The following is an 18687-nucleotide window of genomic DNA, read 5'->3' on the forward strand; positions in this document are numbered from 1 at the left end:
ATATCTTTGCGGGAAACCTATACCTTGCAGTGGGCGTATATGAGTTGAAATAACGAAGTTTATTTTATTAATTTACTATGCTTTGGAAAATTTTCACGAATACTATTAATATGTTCTGATCACATTTGCGAAATAGAAAACTTTTATGCTACAAGCCAGATTACGTTCACGATTTTGTAATTTAAAATACAACAATGTATTGTAATGGTCAGATACTTTTTGTCAACAACATAAATCCTCATGTTTATTCTTTGGCTTAAACTTTTACAACTTTATCCATCGCACAAATGACTCAGTTCATTGTACTTTTCTTGTCAACATTTTTTTGGTTTGAAATAAACTCTCCCTCGGAATCGGGGGGTCCACAAACTATGCACCATATTCTCCACTCTAGATCCCTATGGCCCCGGTGGCACTGTGCAAGCACTGGGCTTTGTTGATTACTTTTGTTCGTCTACGAATCTCCTTATCGTTGATTCGATCTCATCAATATTAATGTTCATAACTAGTGATTAACTTTATTTAATGTTTTTCAGATCGTGGAGGGCTACGGTCAGACAGAGTGCACCGCTCCAGTCACTCTGACGGTGCAGGGCGATCATGTCCCCGAGCACGTTGGGCCTCCCGTCGCTTGTTGCAAAGTGAAGGTCAGCTGTCCTATTGTTGATAGTTCAGATCACTGTTAACGTTCTTATAGTTAGTTACTAGGCAAATGGAATATCTAGAAAATTCTATTATTATTATTAAAAACAATGAAACATTTTTTTTCTTGCGAATATTCTTTGCACTTAAAAGACAAAGCATTAATATTACGTAAATTTCAACATGTGTATAAATACATACACTACTGCCAGGTACGGAATGTTAATTCCAGTGGAATTAAAAAAATATTTTTGTTCAAGTCTTTCGTCAACATTCGCGGAGGGTTGACTCTTTTCTCCCTACTGAATACTGAAACCTCGTTGCGCTTTCCTAAAGCGTGGTACAGCGCTTTCGACAGCACTAGACTTGTAGCGCTTTTCAATCTGGAATGCTTTAAGTATAATTAATAAATTGATTTTCATACACAGATGATTGGTTTTAAGTTTAAAAACTTTTAAGTGTGTGTGTATAGCTCATTTGTCAGCTTTAAAACTATTACACCTATCACCCCGTAAAGTGTAATCACTCCGCAATATGTAATATTAATTATTTATATATAATAATTGTATATATAATGTTGAAAAGTATATACACATATAATTATTGGCTTTGAATATATATTGACATGTAAATCCTATTAATATTGTTAATGAGTAATAAATTCGCCAGTTAAATTTCTACACCTATAACTAGTCACCCTATATTTGATGTATTCTTGCAAATAAACCTACAAACTAACGATAATAAATTTATGATAATTTTTAAATTATAATGAGAACTATTTTTAATCCATAGCTAGTGGACGTGCCTGAAATGGAGTACTACGCGGCGCAGGGACAGGGTGAGGTGTGCGTGCAAGGCGCTAACGTTTTCAAAGGTTACTTCAAGGAACCTGAGAAGACGCGCCAGGTTATTGATCGCGACGGCTGGCATCACACCGGTGACATAGGCAAATGGCAGCCTGTAAGTTTATAGCATTTTTTCAACTTATTACATTTTATTTGTCGGAGAAATAGTCTAAGTAGTGTTTGAAGATTCGGAGTCATTTTTGCTAACATAATAAAACTTTACAACATATTATAATTCAACATATTCGTGCTAAGAAAATAGTTACTCGTGTAGCTTTGTTATGTTTTAGACGGGTTAGAGCAGTGTTTCCCAATGTGTGGCCTAGGCTCCACAACGGGGCAATTTGATTGTTAAGAGGAGTCAATTCGAAAGTGGACTCGACACGAGTTTCACCCTTTTGTGTTAATATAAAAAAATAATTATGTTACATAGAGGGGCGTAAGAATATTAGAAAGGCTAAGGTGGGGCATGGTACAAAAAAGTTTGGAAAATACTGAGATCATTGTTCATTAGAAAGTTATGGTCACATTCGCCATTAACAAGGCCTTCAAAAAGTATGGATTTGTCATTAACTGTTTTTAAACTCTTTTTATTGATAATGTAAACACTTAAAAGTTTAGAAGTTGAGTTAACAATTCGTATCTAAAATAATTTTGTGTCTGTTTACATTTTTTAATTAAGACAAAGGACTCAAGATATTATCCTTTATTTCAGAACGGCACATTAAAGATCATCGATAGAAGAAAACATATCTTCAAGCTGTCCCAGGGCGAGTACATAGTGCCGGAGAAAATTGAAAACATTTACATAAGAAGTCAATACGTCGAGCAGGTCTTTGTACACGGCGAGTCATTAAAGGTGAGATTTGGAACCTTAGTATTAGCTTAAAAATATATTAATAAGCTTATAACTCCTAAGTTTATTTTTGAAGAAAAAAAAACATGTGGTATGAAATATGACATTCTAATTAAATTATTATTTACTACTATGTCTGTTGACCTATGTATTAATGACGATATGGTTAATTTGAATCGTCTCTATCGCTTGAAAACTCAAAACTATTTTAGGTTTCTAAGGATTGAGTATTAAAATTTTGTGTCAATAACCTGCCAACAAAGGTGATAAACATGTGGTAAACAGTACCACATTTCTAAAATATTTAATATGTATTGGTTTTCATAAATATTAACACTGCTTCCGTATTAAATTGACACTTGTCACTAATTACGCATCGCACAATCATCACGTCCAATTAGTACATAGCATTTTTTTGGTTCGTTTCCAAGTCAGGTTCTATATTGGCACGCTGTTGTTTGTAAAGAAACAATGTTTTTAATTATTTTATTTACTATTAATGTAAAGTTGCCGCCTTGAAGCGGTATAAAAATATACACTGAATAAGTCGTTTTTTTTTTAATCGAATCCTCTTTCTTTGACAGTTTTCTTATCACTGCTGATATTTCTATCAGCTATAACGATCGGTGTAGTAGAGCACAAGAATAATATTCATCCATATCGTAAATAAAATTACGTCCTGGTTAGATCCTAAATTTAATATTCTCTTTGAGTACGTCACACACAATATCATTTAAATAGACTTTTTTCTTGTATTTTTACGGCTCTAAATGCAATAGTCAACAATAAGATAGAGAAACTCAGAAACTTTACCATCTTGGTTTGATGTCATTGTGATTATATTTCGATTATTTTACATAATCTGGCCGTCCACATTCATGAGACGGCAGATACGGGACGAAATTTTTGGAATTCAGGTTCTGTATAGTGCGAAGACGCATCGCTTTACTTTTTGATGGACCGACAACCTCAACAGTGACAGAAATAAATTAAGAGGCATAGAGTGCCCTAAACCGTGGTCGGATAATGACTACAACCTATCTCCAGATTTCAGCACAATTGCTTCTCTTTTATTTTAATTAATTTTAGTATAAGACACCTTTAATTAACATTTTAGTTAAGGCCTTTTAGATAATGGCTAGAGTATCTCTGTCTGTAGTATAAGCTAACTAAAAAGGGCTTTAGATACGCTAGCGTGGAGGGTGAGTGTGTGTGCCTTTATAGTCGACTAAATCGAACTGGGACTATACGAAATAGTGTCGTGTTATTGCCAGGAGACATCTAGCCTCTTTCCAGACTATCCTAATGCCTCTTCAAATTGCCACCACCGTGGGATCGTGTTCTTCCTCAGATTACAGGTCGATGTAAAAAAGTAAGACTTTTAATAAATAATCTTTTGTTTGCAGTCGTGCGTAGTGGCAGTGGTTGTACCGGACGTAGACGTGGTGAAGTGCTGGGCTCTGGAGCACGGCATCCAAGGAACATTTTCCGCGCTGTGTGAAGATGAACGCGTCAAGCGAACTATCCTTGAAGACATGCTGCAATGGGGCAGGAACGCTGGATTGAAGACTTTTGAACAGGTAACAAATAAGAAATTACAAGCAACGAGAGAATTTAATCATAACTTACAAATTAGTTAATTCATCAATAACTTAAGTTAGTGTTTTTAACAACAACTTATGTTATCTTAAGTGAACACAACAAACACAAGCAATACATAATTGTTCTCTGGTACAATCGCATAAGCATGAGTTTTCAATTATTCTGTATTCGTAAGTCATATTTAGGGGTACATTTAAATGTATTAATAATATGACTACGTTTTCGCTGTAATTCAGTAATGTGAACGCTCTTTATTGTTTATATTCTAGTAACGTTATTTTTAAAAAAATAAATTGTCTTTGTAGGTGCTCTATGGTATGTGAAATAGTCAAATGTAATGCCATATGTGTGCTTCTATTCTACAATAGATATGTTCTTTTATACGATACGGTTAATTGTGTGAGTATTCTTCACCAAGAATCCTTTATGTAACTTCCGAGGGATCCTCATCTTAGACTATTCCCCGTGAACTTGTTATTTTGTCATAGCTCAGACGTTAGCTGTTACGCCATTTTTGTACATGAAAATCCGTCTCCTTTAAATTATGTTTGATCAAATTGAAACTAAACTTCAAGTGTATTCTTGTTAAAAATAAAAATGATTCTTTATTACAAACATTTTTTATGATATTTGAAATCCAAGATGTAGTTGCTTTTTCCATTTTTATATCATCGTTTTACTGAGGCATAATTTATTATGCGAGTCTAATAATAACAGCTTTAAATTTAGTATTATAGTTAAAAATACATATTTAAATTTTTTTTTAAATTCCTATATTGTTTTACCTAATCATTTACATAAAAATGACTAGTAGTTAAATACGCCTTTAGGTAAATTTAAATATTGATAATATTGACAAATTTTGATAACTCGAACAGTCTTCGATATATTTAGTTTCAATGCTACAGATTAGTCAATGTCATGTCTAAAGTACGAAGGATAGCTATAAATAGCAAAATAGCGATAAGAATAAACCGAGCTTGGACAAAATGCATGTGATTTAATATAAATAATAATTGTTATTATTTCTGAAAGATGTATTATTTGTTAAATTTCAAATTAATTTAATTAAGACATTTAGATAACAGGAATAATTATTGTTGTTTTTCATGCTAATATTTTCTTAATGTTTGATTAAAAGCTTATAGCGTTTTTCAAATTATTTTATTTGAAACGGAACTAGCATATCGATGTCGTCAAACCAATATTATTTTTTTTTGCTTCGCATTGTCGATATTGCAAATTATTATAATTTTATTGTAATGATTAACCAAATGTTTGCAAAATTGTGTGTATTATATCGATTAATTTTGATTGATTGATTAATTTACACGTGTATAAGTTTTTTTTTTCAAATAAAACACGTAAACATTTTTATTTAATATTTGGCATACAAACCAAGGGTTAAGTAAGTGAAAATTAAAATCTGTATTCAGTACAAAAACACTTTCCTTCTAAACAATAATCACACCAATATTTTTTTTTAAAAACGTATCAATACATGGCTATCTCACGATAAAAGACAGACGTCTATATTATAGGACAGTATTTGCTTTATCTTAAAAACACAAGATGGGTCTTAGAGATTTCACATTTTACCATTTAATGAACGGAATAACCCCGCAGCAGAATGCTACATAAGTTGCTCGAGGAAGGTACTAGCAGTGAATTTTTAAAAATATATAAATTCGTTCCTAATGAGAATTCATGGATTTAGCAATAAGAAATACATGTTTATGAAAATTGTCAAACATTTTGAAAAAATTCTGACCGTAAATGTTTGTTTTGCAGGTCAAAGATATATACTTGCACCCGGATCCATTCTCCGTGCAGAACGGCCTCCTTACGCCGACCATGAAGGCGAAGCGACCGGAGATCAGGAACTATTTCAAGCCGCAAATAGAGGACATGTATAAGCAGCTTGAATAACAGACGATTTACAAGTTAAACTCTCTTTCCTTCGATATTGGTGCGAGCAAACGAAAATCAATTCTACTGATTCCTATGATATTTTCGATTAAAGATATATTTAAGTTCTTACATTAAGTAATGTGACCTTGTATGATTTAATTATTACACAGTGCACACACAGGCGCCATGCATGTGAACAATTCACCCTATTGAGTCCACGATGATAATAATTATTATTTTCGTTTTACGTAAATTAGCAACGTATGACGTTGATATCACGTGTTTGTGTGTGTACATGTGATTTAGAACTGATGGCTAATTACACGGATGTGTGTGTTTTCGCTTTTAAATATGACTTTAATTTTTTTCTTTATTCACTCGTGATTTGTTCATGTGCGGTTTTATAAAGATATAAGTTACTCTAACATTGAATATGCATAAGTTAACTATATTAATACGAAGCGAAAAATGAAAATCACATAGGATAAGAAGTTGCGACTCATTGTTAAGGCAATAATTAAAGAAACATTGTTTCTTGTGCAGTCAATTATCGGTGTATATAAAAACATCGCTATTCGATTGTTTATGTAAATTGCGATATACTGGATGCCTGTGTATGTAATCGGTGTCATAGTTGAGAGCTTCTTGCTTGTCTTAACGGATTCTATTAACCTATGGCAGTTTAATTTAATAATTACCGCGTGTTTGTAAAAATATTTATGTATTATTTTAACATCAAGAATCCAGCTCATATTCGTAGAGATTCACAGATATCGCAAAAAATTAAATCAACATTATAACGTTCTTACGTAAGTCCACTAGAAATATGTTTTCAGTATGACTGTATTTCTTTTATGATTGTCACGGGACTACGTTTTATTTACAGCTATGTGGCACTATAATATATTATATATGCACCATGCTGTTCGCGCAATTACTGGTAATATTATCTACTATATACACTTTCGTTTATACCTAGGAAATTATTTGTAATCAAAAATGAAAATTTTGAATGATTAATTTCTAATAAACTAAAAGGTTATAGGCAAAAATTTTATAGATAAAACATTTACACTATTAGAACTAGGGTAATTTTATTAGCAATACAGTCACGGTAGAATTTATAAAAAAATCCAAACTTTTTTGAAAGAGATTACTGAAACATTGTATACCACTTTAAAGTAAAACAATGACATTAAAAAGTAACTAATCTTAGAACTTTTCCGGTCTACTTAACACAGTGCCTTCAGAACCCCCCATTTGTACTAATTGTATTTGAAGGTAAATTTCTACATATTACACATGAAAACAGGACCTTTACATAGTGGGTATCAATAATACAGTATATTGCGCATGTTATATGCGATTGAAATTTCCCACATACATATTGCTTAATATTTGCCACATATACACTGGTAATCTACCGCCTTACGTGACAAATTTATGATTATTTTTTTCGTTGTTGCATGTGTACTTAAGAATCTCTTTTCGTGTTTGCAATGTGTGATGAATGTTTACCACCCCTGTCTCGGAGAGGACAAGAATTGCGGCAAAGCAGCTATCTTACCTGTAGATAATTTCTTATTCGTTTTAAAACTAAGTCGATGCAAACTTAGAGCGAATGTTGCAGTTTCATGTTGTTCAAACCAAAATTTTGTTGTTATTGGTGCAAGTTGTACTACAATAATTTATTTTTAAATAAAACTTTCGAAAACTGGAACATGGTTTTATTTCTTCTATTATCAGTTTAACAGACAAAGTAAATAAAATATAAAAACTAAATAATAATTACTTATTTTGTAGATAGTAAAAATCAGTAAGATCATACAACTGGTCATTTCGAAAATCTATAGAGATTTCTTCTAGTTGAAACGATGATGATAAAATATTTACAACGGATATTCAAAAAAATTAACTGTTCAATAAAATAAAGGGTTTTAAATAAAATAACGTTGCATTTAACATAAATGAAATACGTGTCTAAATGCCGCCAATTCAGATAAGACTCGCATCATAGAAGGAGACGCTCGACTCAGACGACTACTACCGGTATTATTGAAAACCTATAGGGGAAGTTGAAGTTCAGTAGTGCACGACCTGCGGTTGAAGTGTTGACAAAGTTCTTAAATTCTTTTCCTACAAATCAATAAATTAAATAAATGTATACCTCAGATTTTGTTGAGGAACGCAGAGGGCGCTTTCCGCCATCTAAACTAGGTTTCGTTTTAGGAAGCAAAGTTCAAGGGTTCAATCAGGAGCAGCGTTTCGAACCACTTTGCATTATTTTGATTACCATATTAGGAGGCTGCTGACTAAAAAGCTACTTGGTGGACTGACGACATTGTTAAGCTCGCTGGGAAGTCTCTAGATTCTGGACTGGTCATCTTTGCGATCTGTGGGCGAAGCTATGCCTTGTAGTGGGCGTCTATCGACTTAAAACAAGAAAAAGATCTTAGGAAGACTCTTAATGGAGTTAAAAGGTCCCCTGAGAGGAAACTTCTGTTCAGGCTATCATCTAGTAAGTCCTTAATATATCAACTCAAGTCTCAAAGGCGCCCGACAGAGCCGAATTTCGACTTAAACAAAAACTATTGTCTAATTAGAATTACTATATCAATTCGGTAAGCGAATAAGAGACGTAAAAACTCCTGCAAAGCTTCTTTCTATAATAATTGTGGGTTGTCGCCTGTAGTTTATGAGTCTACGATTTCAGTGGAAGTTTGCGAATTGTTCTATATGTGCTTTTTATTAATGTCTACTCATTGCCCGAAAACTTGAGAGGCGTGTCTTCCGCTTCCCGTATTTCCGTAGGGAGAAGAATGAATGTCGGAAAATTCCTCACTATTTAACCGAAATTGAAAGGGTTCGATAAAAGGCTTTAATAAGCCTACGAATATAGACAAGTGTGACATATTTTAATCTATAGGGGGCCTCTCATTTTACATATTTTAAAATGAACTACATTTATGTATAAATTAGACAAAATTAGCTACACACATATCGTACTAATGTTAATCAAGGTTTTCAACACGCTTAGAACGTTTCGACTACCTTGTTTGACAAGCTACTTGACTTCAATAACACCCATGCAGTTGACGCCGAACTTCGAGAAACGCAATCCAACAGGACATCGCATTAACCAACGTCGTCAACACAAACGGCGTGCCATTCGACACGCCGCGGGACTGTCAGAATTCTTTATACTATAATTTCCACGGGTGTATAAATAACCATAAAATTTTGTCGATACAAGATCAACCATGCGGCTTTCTTCACCACTCAGTGTTTTACTTCGGTCAGAAAACCTCTCTGCTGTTAAAATGTTACGTTTGCTAATATGTATGATCAGAACTAACGTGGACAATATTCTACTTCTAAATGAATCGTTACCTAAATGTAGACAGGAAATAATGAGAAACCGTTAGATAAATAAGGAAGACGATAGAATGACCTACGAGAAAATTCACTGAGTTAATCTCGGCTCATTTCCAACTCATGATCCAATCGTTTGTGGCCGTGAAGTAATATAAAGGTCAGTGTGACGATGTGTATATGGACACCATTATTTGTCATTCAAAAAATATCTTATTTATTAGTACAAATATTTTTTTTATACATTTGTACACAATTTATACAATGTATAAAATGGAAAGGGAATGTTAAAATATCAGTTTAGCTGATTCAATATCTCATTTTATGTAGTTTAGTTTACTCTTTTAGTCTTGACTTTTTATGTAACTAACGATATGCCCTGATTTTGTAAATTTTTATTTAAAATTTTATACAGCAATGAGTAACTGCGGTTAAATTATACTTTATCGTTCCAGAAATATCATAATGAGTCACATAGGTAAAAATTCTCTTAAATGCAGGGTAGTAACAGGTCCGGTAGATTAAACGTGTCCCAATAGTGGAGGAACTTTAAACTTCGGAATCGTATATTTTTAAAAAATCATGTTTTTCAAATATCAATCGAACAATTAAAATAAGTACGTGGTCTCATCATAATATTTCTGGAACGATAAAGCTTAGAGATCTCAAACTTGGAGAGAACATTTTTCTTGGAATGTGGATGGACGATAGGTAAGAACGTGTTTTTTAAAAATTTCTTTGGCAAGGATGTGTAAATGTCAATATGTAAAATATTTCTTTATATTTTACACCAACCGAAGAGGGTTGCTAGCTATGAAGCTAAGCTTGTAGATGATAGCTTGTAGATCTAAATACATAAAAAAATTGACACAATTTTTTTAACTATCTTAATAAATAAGCTGTATATCCAAAAAATGCCTGTATAAGCAATGCAATTTATTTTCTTATTTACAATCGGTAAAAATAGTGACAATTTAAACGTAAACGACATTCGCAGAGAAAGCCTAAATATTTTCTTAGACTGGTATCAGAAAAACTCCAAATCACAGCACAGTAAATACTTTTATTCCACTTTTAATCCTCTTATAAGCCAACTAGCATAGTTTCCACTAGACAACTTATCACTTCGATGGTTATCAAACACGTGACTGAGCTCCGGACTCAATAATCAAAATGCTGTTTCAACCGCACCACTCTCAATCCTTTTACTGGAAGTTGTCACAAAAGAGTGACGGGATCGAGTAGTGTTGCCATAAAAGAAAAATAAAACTACCTTTTACAAAATAATTACACTGGTATCCCTCACATTGAGGATCGGGGCTTCTATCTCCGACAACCACTTATCTCTGTTAGCTGCGGTCCGTTTCTTGATGTATTCTTGCATTTTGTGCAATTCCTGTGGTCCCCGTGGTCACAGGTTCGACCTCTTTTGACTTTGGTCTATTGGTCTCTCTACTTTCACCAACCCTTATAAGAAATCTACCATATTATCCGGCATTTAATTTGACACATTGAGAATAGTAAAACTAACGTTTTCTTTATCGCACAGTGCTCCGTCAGTTTGGCATATAGCACAGTTATGACTAATTAGATTAATAAAAGATGTATATTTTCGACGTTCCGAATCAAACGCTGGGTACTGTTTGAATATTTCGATTTTTCTTTTACAAAAGTTTGTAATAGAAAAATCAAAATATAAGTATTTTCTCTTACAAAAGTTCTTTTGAAAGGACCGTGATTATCGTAAGTATATTAAGAGCTAGTGTCTGGTAGGGTATGCGTTTCGGTGGGACAGTGTTACTCAATGAGGGGCCACGCCCCAAAGGGTGGCTGGCAATTTAATTGTTAAAGGGGGCAATTCGAAAATGGACTAAACACGTGTTTAACGTTTATTAAAAAAAATTGTGTGGTGCATAGGAGGGCATAAGAATTTTAGAAAGGCTTAGGTTAGATATGGTATAAAAAGGTTAGAAAAGCCGCAAGGTAAGGTCTATTTATAACATGTTGAGTGTAGATAATTTGTTAAATACGTAATAGTATGCAACATCACATCAGGTCCTGTCATCTTGGGAATTGCGATTGCTCTTCTGAATAAATAATTATATTGGCTACAGCGACTCAAATCCGTTATATATATTCTTATAAAGCATTTGGACGTCAGTTTGTTTTCATACTCTATCGAAACTTTGTGGTCGATTTTTAACTATTTCATGTAACTAAATGATTTGTATTGCAATTAAAATTATTTCGTTAAATAGAATAAAGAGTTACGCTCAACCAAATAAATTTTTGGATAGACGGCTTTGTTAAGAACTTTGGTAGACGATGCAGGTCACTTCTAACCGGTTTTATTATAAATCTATGGGGAGGGGCTATATACTGCCGCCGACGTCGTGCTCCAGAAAGTGAGGGTGATGAAGATGATGTAATTAAATTTTTATGTTGAAATATTTGGTAAATCTTCCTAGATGGTTCAATTAGAATTGAACCATCTAGAAAGAGTTCCTCAAGCTTTGTGATGGACATATGAGGTACATAAATTCATATAAAGGTAAATAAAAGATACAAGGCGCTACAATTCCGAAAAATTATAACTTTCGGATGTAGCCCTGTGTGATTAATTGATTGATTTAGTTTTTAATTTATATATCTTTAGTTCTTAGTTTCAGACATTTTATTTCAGGACAGACTTAGTCAAGGCTGTGGGAAGTCGCTAGATGTGGGATGGGCAACAGAGAGGTCATAGTGGCTATCTTTGGGGAGGTCTTTGCAGGGGGCGTCTATCTGCTGACTTAAGAATCATTACTGCTATATTGTATTTGAATTATATGTTTTGATTTAAAAGGACTTATTTTTTATAAACGATTTTATGTTATAGTTATTCTTATGAGTTGTACAGCTGTATCAGCTTATAATGGCACTCGTAGTCCTTCGTCATATGTTTGATTATAATATTTTTGAAGCTGTTGTTGACGGGTCAAAATAAATCAAATAAAAAGCATTATTTTATCTTTTCAATTATGAACATCGGAAATTTTAAATGATGTAAATACAAATAGAAACCAATGAATTTTTCGATGTAGTATTGTGGAATATTCCGCTTACAAAGGTATAAACACGTCTAGTTAACGTTTTATGGCAAGAAAATGTATTATACTAAATCTTACAGAAATAAAATAAAGCTAACCAATAAATATAAAATATTCATGAACCTTGTATCGATTCTTGTTATTAACTGTAATATTTTCAAGTCATTTAAATGAAGTTTTATAGCGTTTATTAATAGATCACTTTACGCGGTATCTGCCCACACGTATATTAACATCGCCAACGCATATGTCCACTCGCTGGTTACTAGATTTTGCTTCAAAAATGGTCGAAATTAGTGATTCTTATATAGATATGACGTGTTTAGATTGTGATCACTGCGTTTATTAAGGTTTTTTGTATCTCTAGCGTTTTTTTAGTAAATATAAACTATTGTTTAGGCAGAACTCGCCGAGTCCATAAAGCTAAGCACTAATGAAATTATATTCATAAGAAAATGTTTATTACTGTATGAAATAAATTTCCACTGAGAGTAAAATGATATTATAATTTGCTTCCATTTGTACTACAAGACTTATATTTATATTAATGTATTAAACGATACTACAACAGAGAATTATAAATATGTTTAATAGTAATTTCTGTAACTGCTTAGATTTTCAATAAATTACTAAAGATAATAAGTTACATATGATTATTAACTTTGAAAGAGTTTTGTTTACAAAAATTTATAATTATTTTGAAAGAAATTTTTTTCTAATTTGGTAATAAAATGAGCGCAAATAGCACCATCTAGCGAGTAATAGCAAAGTATTATATACACATACGCCATTTTTTTAATTATAATGTAGTTTTTATTATTAGTATTATTATAATATTGAATTGATATCATAATACTGTTTTTTAGTTATTTAGTTTTATGAATAAAGAAGTTCAATCAAATTATTAAAAAAAAATCGAAAATTTTCTATAATTTGGAAGCAATACATTTTTGCAATTGATCATCAACTTTTTTATAATTGCAGAGTTAAGAATATTAACGTTGCCTAATTATCTACGCCTACACTCAAATGACTATAAGACGGTAACTACGCATTTATTAATTTTTTATTCCATACGTTTTTATTTATACCTTATACCGCTTATCGGTATCGGTTCAATGTGTCGAAGCTTGTATATAGTTTCTGTTTTAGTTGGCATACGGGCATCGGAGAAGAAGCGCGTTTATACTGTTGCCGCCTTGTGGTGCCATCTATCGTTGTCACGGGTGGCTGGCTCAGTCTCCTGTGACCTTGGAGCGTTGGCTGCTTCGTTCATTGGCCGCGCGGAGGCAAGACGAGTCGCGCCGTCGCTCCCTGAGCTATGCTATTCGGGCACGAAATACGCCGCCCGAACGGGAACCGTTCCGTGCTTAGATAACCGTGCGCACAGGTGGCAGTGATCGTAACTTACTCTCAAAACTATGTAGCAACATTCGTGTTCTTAACCTGACTGTGAATTACTTTTTGTGCAAATATGAAGTTTGATAAAATGTGGAAACCATCTCGGCACGAAGTCGGTGAGTGTTGCTTTTTGTTGGTGTAGTTAAATAAATGTTTGTAACTCATGTTATGATTGCCGGTTCTGTGGAGACACTACGTGAACAGTTGTTCGTCATCTACATTACAGCAGACAAAGCCGTGATCTCTGTACTGATTCTAAAAATAGCGTGAAGTGTAATGGCGGTTAGGTTAATCAGTGGTTTACTCTTAGTACACACACTTGCCCACAAAGTTTTTCTAAAGTTAATCGTTTTTCTGCGAACCAATTATTATTCGTGTATATATATTATAATTACGATGTCGATATGATCTCGAATACATCTAATAATGTGTTACATATGTAAAGTATTAAAACTAATATTCTAATTTTTTAAGATTATTATAGAATATTCTTGGGTAATCGTGTAAACATGTTTTACTTTATTTAAGGCTCTTTAACATTGAAATACAATTCGATTATCTAAAGATTCATCTCAAAGTTATATAAAAATTAGATTTCTATCTCAAATTCGATGTTTGATTGTCGTATTGATTTTGAAAAAGTTACTTTTTTAGCATTTTCGAAAGTAATATTCTTTGTATGTTTGTAAATTTACATTACATTCTTTTGGTATTTTGATATTAAAAGAAATGAAAGATTACAAAGAATTAAAAGTTGGTTCCCTGTTGTTATTAGGCTATTAACGGAAAGTTTGTTTTACACAACCTTATGTTAATAAGTCTAATATTAATACAAAGTGTTATCATTACCCAAAACGAGCTGTCATTGACTTGTAAATTAGCGTCATAAAACTATGTCTGGTGTTTTATATGATATATTTGTAAATTTAAAATAATTTAGCATCGATTCTATTTATTCTTATTCGATTATAATGTATATAGGTATCATATATTCCGTTTTTGAAAAAAATCATTGATTTTATTTGATAATGTCAGCTCGAAAGGTTATTTGTAGTTTTTATCGCCTATCGGCCACTGCGTAAAGATCGATAGTTGAATTTATCTTGACGTCACAAATTAAACAGGGTATGGTCTATTCAAAATATGTGTAACTTTTCCATTCTAATAAAAAGTATTGTAGACCTGCCACTCACTATTATGAAAACCGGTTAGCAACATGATAAATGGTAGCTATTATCTTTGCTAATTATGCTATGCATTGTCGGTTTTCTCTATAATATTAATGTTTTATTTCATAATTATAGGACGATGACTGTGAATAGGATTAATTGATGAAAAAGTTTAAAAGATACAAACTTAAACTTCTTCCCTGTGTCGGGTAATATGCTATTATTTTATTTGTTCTTAAAGATATGTAAAAAAGAAATAAGGTTTATTTAAATATTAGTATAAATCATTTGATCAATTACATTTGGATGCTTGCTGGAATGATGGAAATTTTAGATTAAAGTCGCTTTAGATAATGTATTTCTTTAATAGTCATATAGTGTCGTTGTATATTCAAAACTAGATAATGAGTAAAAAATATAGGTTTAAAGTGTAAAAAACTTTGTCATATTTTATTTGTTTATAATCCTTTCCATTATAAAACAATTTAAAACATGTTGCTATTTCAAGTAAAAGTTAGCAATACTTTTATATCTCGCATATGCTGAACAGACTAGCTATTTGATGACGACATTTTTACTATACGGTTAATTTGTTTATAAAGGAGAAATATATTATTTAAACAGCATCTTCAGGAAGGGTATTAAAATGAGACATTAATGAGCATATATTCTATCGCAAGAAAATATATACGCAAGTATTATTTAAATATTACTCAAATGTGAATTTATTATAACAAATTTATCAAAAACTTTATAATAACAATATATGTATTCCGATTCGTTTACCATTATAATTAGATTTATAAAATTTCTCTAGTCTCAACATCCCTCTTGGCACAGACTTCTATCCTCCTCCTTTGTGTATTTTGTGTGACCTTCTATAGATTAATTTCGTCTTCTCATCTGTTGAACTATCTTTCGCTTGATATTCATCGTTTTTGTCTATGACAGATGGTCATGATTACTCTGTAGGCATTTACATATTCTCTGTGTTTAAGCCCTGCTTGGAACTCAGGTAGTGCATAACCTTAAAAGTTTTTATTAGCTAAGCTTGAGCGCTTACTCTGGACCATAGGCTTGTTACTGGATTTAAAGACCTTCGAGCTCTTAGTTCATTTGGGGACTCGCTCCATGGATTCACCTGGCATAAGGACCCTCGAGAGTAACCCCGGCTTAGGTTATCACTCAGAAATCGTTTAGGACTTCGACTCAAAGGCACCAGGGGTGGTGGAATTCTTTGGTTATCATTCCGGCATTGCTTTGCTTTAGTTTCGTTTTATTTCTTTTATTTGTCCATTTCCATTACTATAAGTCTATTCTTAGGAATACACCAGCCACAGTGTATCCTTTATTATCAAGTTAATATTTTGCTCGCCTCGTCTGTAAAAAATAAATTACTTAATATGGCCAGCATTATCACTTAATATACATCCTCTTTCGGTATGGTCTTGTCAGGTGGCGCCAAAAAGTGTGTTGTGTTTAAATAAAATATGAATAAGCTACTGCATCGCCGCAGCGCCAGGTAATGTGTTGAAACCCGCATAAATTTACTGAAAAAGGTTTTAGTCTGTCAGCTACGGTATAGAATAAATTACTTTTTTTATGCGCATACTACTTTACGAAAAAGTTGAATTTTGTTACTGGTTTATTGTTTATTACGCTGACTTTGGCTGTTATTAATCACCATCATCTTGTTGCATCATCCGAAAGATGCCCACTGCAAGGTATAAGCCTCCCTCAAACTAGGCTAATGCTGTCTCGGAATGAAAAAATAAAGTTTGTTTAAGTACTGAACAGGAAAGATATATTTTTTTTAAAAGCGTAATTAATTTATAGAAATATATCTTTCTTAAATATAGTTTATCATTTACGCTAATTTAAGTGATATTCTTCTTCGTCTATGCAAAATCCGAATCATCTGATCTAAATATTCAGGGCCGATTTCATGACATTGTTAACTCATTATTAATTGAGAAGACTTCACCAGTCCTTGTAGTGGTTTCATCGGTCCTAACAATTTTCATTTGTGTAAAATAAGGATTTTTTTTAAATATAGTTACTAAAGAGTGATATGATATCTTCGTGTTTCTCTATATATAATCCTTATAAATATATTTATAAGGATTACATATAGAGAATTATAAGTTTCCTAATTTCTTATTTATTAATTTACTATCAAATATTATCTATCTTTATTAGAGCAGTACTAGCCCAGTGATAAGAACTGAGACTTGCGATCGTAGGTCGCGAGTTCGATTCCTGAAATACAATCTTCTAAAATTAACATTTCATGTATTAATTGTATAGATAGCGATCCTGATCATAAATAAGTTTCCAGAGGATGGGCAGCAGCATCTGCGTATCATAATACCACACAGCGATCGTATGCCTTCCAGTGGACGTTTACAAGTATAAACAACGACGACAGTATATATGAAAATTCCACCTATGTAATAGCTCATCATGACATCTCTGAAACCATAAGGCGTGGAGTATTCTTGTTGAATAGAGTCTGCTAAGATCGGATTTGTTAAAAATTCCACCCGAAGGGGTGTAGAGAAAAATTTATTAAAAAAAAATATTGTTTTCAAACTATATAATAGGTGAAACTGGTTACCGATTTTTTATTTCTTTGGCAATTTAAAATTCGTCAAGGATGCACTTTTTGAAATTACGCATAAAACAGTGAAGATGAAAATGGTAGGAGATAGCTAGTTTTAAATTATTTATATATTAATTATGAAGAAAATCATTTTGTCTCCACATTAAATAATGGTTGTTTATTCTAAAAATATTATCAAAACTCGATTATTTGTTCAACTCTGACGTCATTGATCTAAATTATATTTGTCTAGTTTGAGATTCGGTAAGTCGTTAAAGCGTTAAATTTTAAAAAAGAAGTTGCCTTGTTTGTCACATAGATGAATAAGATAATAACATTATTAAATGTCATTATCTAATTTGCTTAAGCGTTCATTATTTATTATTTTTTGTTTTAAACGAATACTTGCCTAAACAGCTCATATTTATTTTGTTTATAATAAAGAAATAACATGTTTTCTAGAATATCATTTTCAAAAGCCTTAAAATAAGAAAATACTGTATTTTTCTTTCACTAAATACGTATGAATCGCCTGTATTCTGGATAAAGTATTTTATTTATTATTGATTTTACATTCTCAATAATTTTAATTAATTTATTAACTTTTGTTCTCGTCGCTTAGTCGTTGTTAAAAAAACTTAAATTCAAATTTCCTAAGAATTTACTAGGAACAATGGTCTTGTCATTAAAATATTTTAAATTTGATTAGTTAACTAAAAAGCATATTAAAAATTGCATTCATTACTTACTAACAGTAGTCCTGATTTTAAACAGTATAGTTATTCCTTAATACTAAATTATTAACTAATAATAGCATTAAAAGAACTAGTCCTACAAAGTAGGCAGTTATACAAAAAAAAAAATAACAATAGATGGTAATTTTTTCGTACATAAAGGTAACCGTTAATAGGTTGCACCTACCACTAGTTGCGTGTCAAGCGGTACGTGCATGCAAAAAAACCTAATGTAACTCTTCGGCTCACAACACGTGACGTGCTTAAATATTAGCCATTCGAAGTATGAACGTGATCCGTCTGCCAAACGGACCCACAACCGCTTATTTATTCTCTCTAATCCATTGGGTACAGTACATTAAGAAATATTTAATTTCTATGCATTTATTCAGTCATATACAACCACGTATAAAATGAAATACCGTTTCATAATACAAAATTATGTTGTAAGAATTTGTATT

At 32.2% G+C, this 18687-nt stretch overlaps 2 protein-coding genes across 6 annotated transcripts in view; both read left to right on the forward strand.

Annotated features, from left to right (window-relative positions):
* LOC137918670 (long-chain-fatty-acid--CoA ligase 1) overlaps window positions 1–7579 on the forward strand; it is a 63318-nt gene extending 55739 nt beyond the window's left edge. For all 5 annotated transcript variants that reach the window (XM_068761536.1, XM_068761534.1, XM_068761535.1 and 2 more), the window contains 5 exons: window positions 537–647; window positions 1438–1605; window positions 2206–2349; window positions 3753–3926; window positions 5740–7579. In XM_068761536.1, coding sequence (XP_068617637.1) covers window positions 537–647; window positions 1438–1605; window positions 2206–2349; window positions 3753–3926; window positions 5740–5877 — 735 coding nt within the window. In that variant the 3' untranslated portion in view covers window positions 5878–7579. The remainder of the gene's footprint in view (window positions 1–536; window positions 648–1437; window positions 1606–2205; window positions 2350–3752; window positions 3927–5739) is intronic.
* A 5907-nt stretch (window positions 7580–13486) lies between these two features.
* for (cGMP-dependent protein kinase for) overlaps window positions 13487–18687 on the forward strand; it is a 161404-nt gene continuing 156203 nt past the window's right edge. Inside the window, exon 1 of the mRNA XM_068761739.1 lies at window positions 13487–13837. The gene's annotated coding sequence lies outside the window, so the exon portion shown is untranslated. The remainder of the gene's footprint in view (window positions 13838–18687) is intronic.

Source organism: Battus philenor, unplaced genomic scaffold (assembly GCF_028537555.1).
Source record: "Battus philenor isolate CCGP_79_NKW_IND1 unplaced genomic scaffold, ilBatPhil1.0.hap1 SCAF_15, whole genome shotgun sequence".
NCBI classification, from domain to species: Eukaryota; Metazoa; Arthropoda; class Insecta; order Lepidoptera; family Papilionidae; genus Battus; species Battus philenor.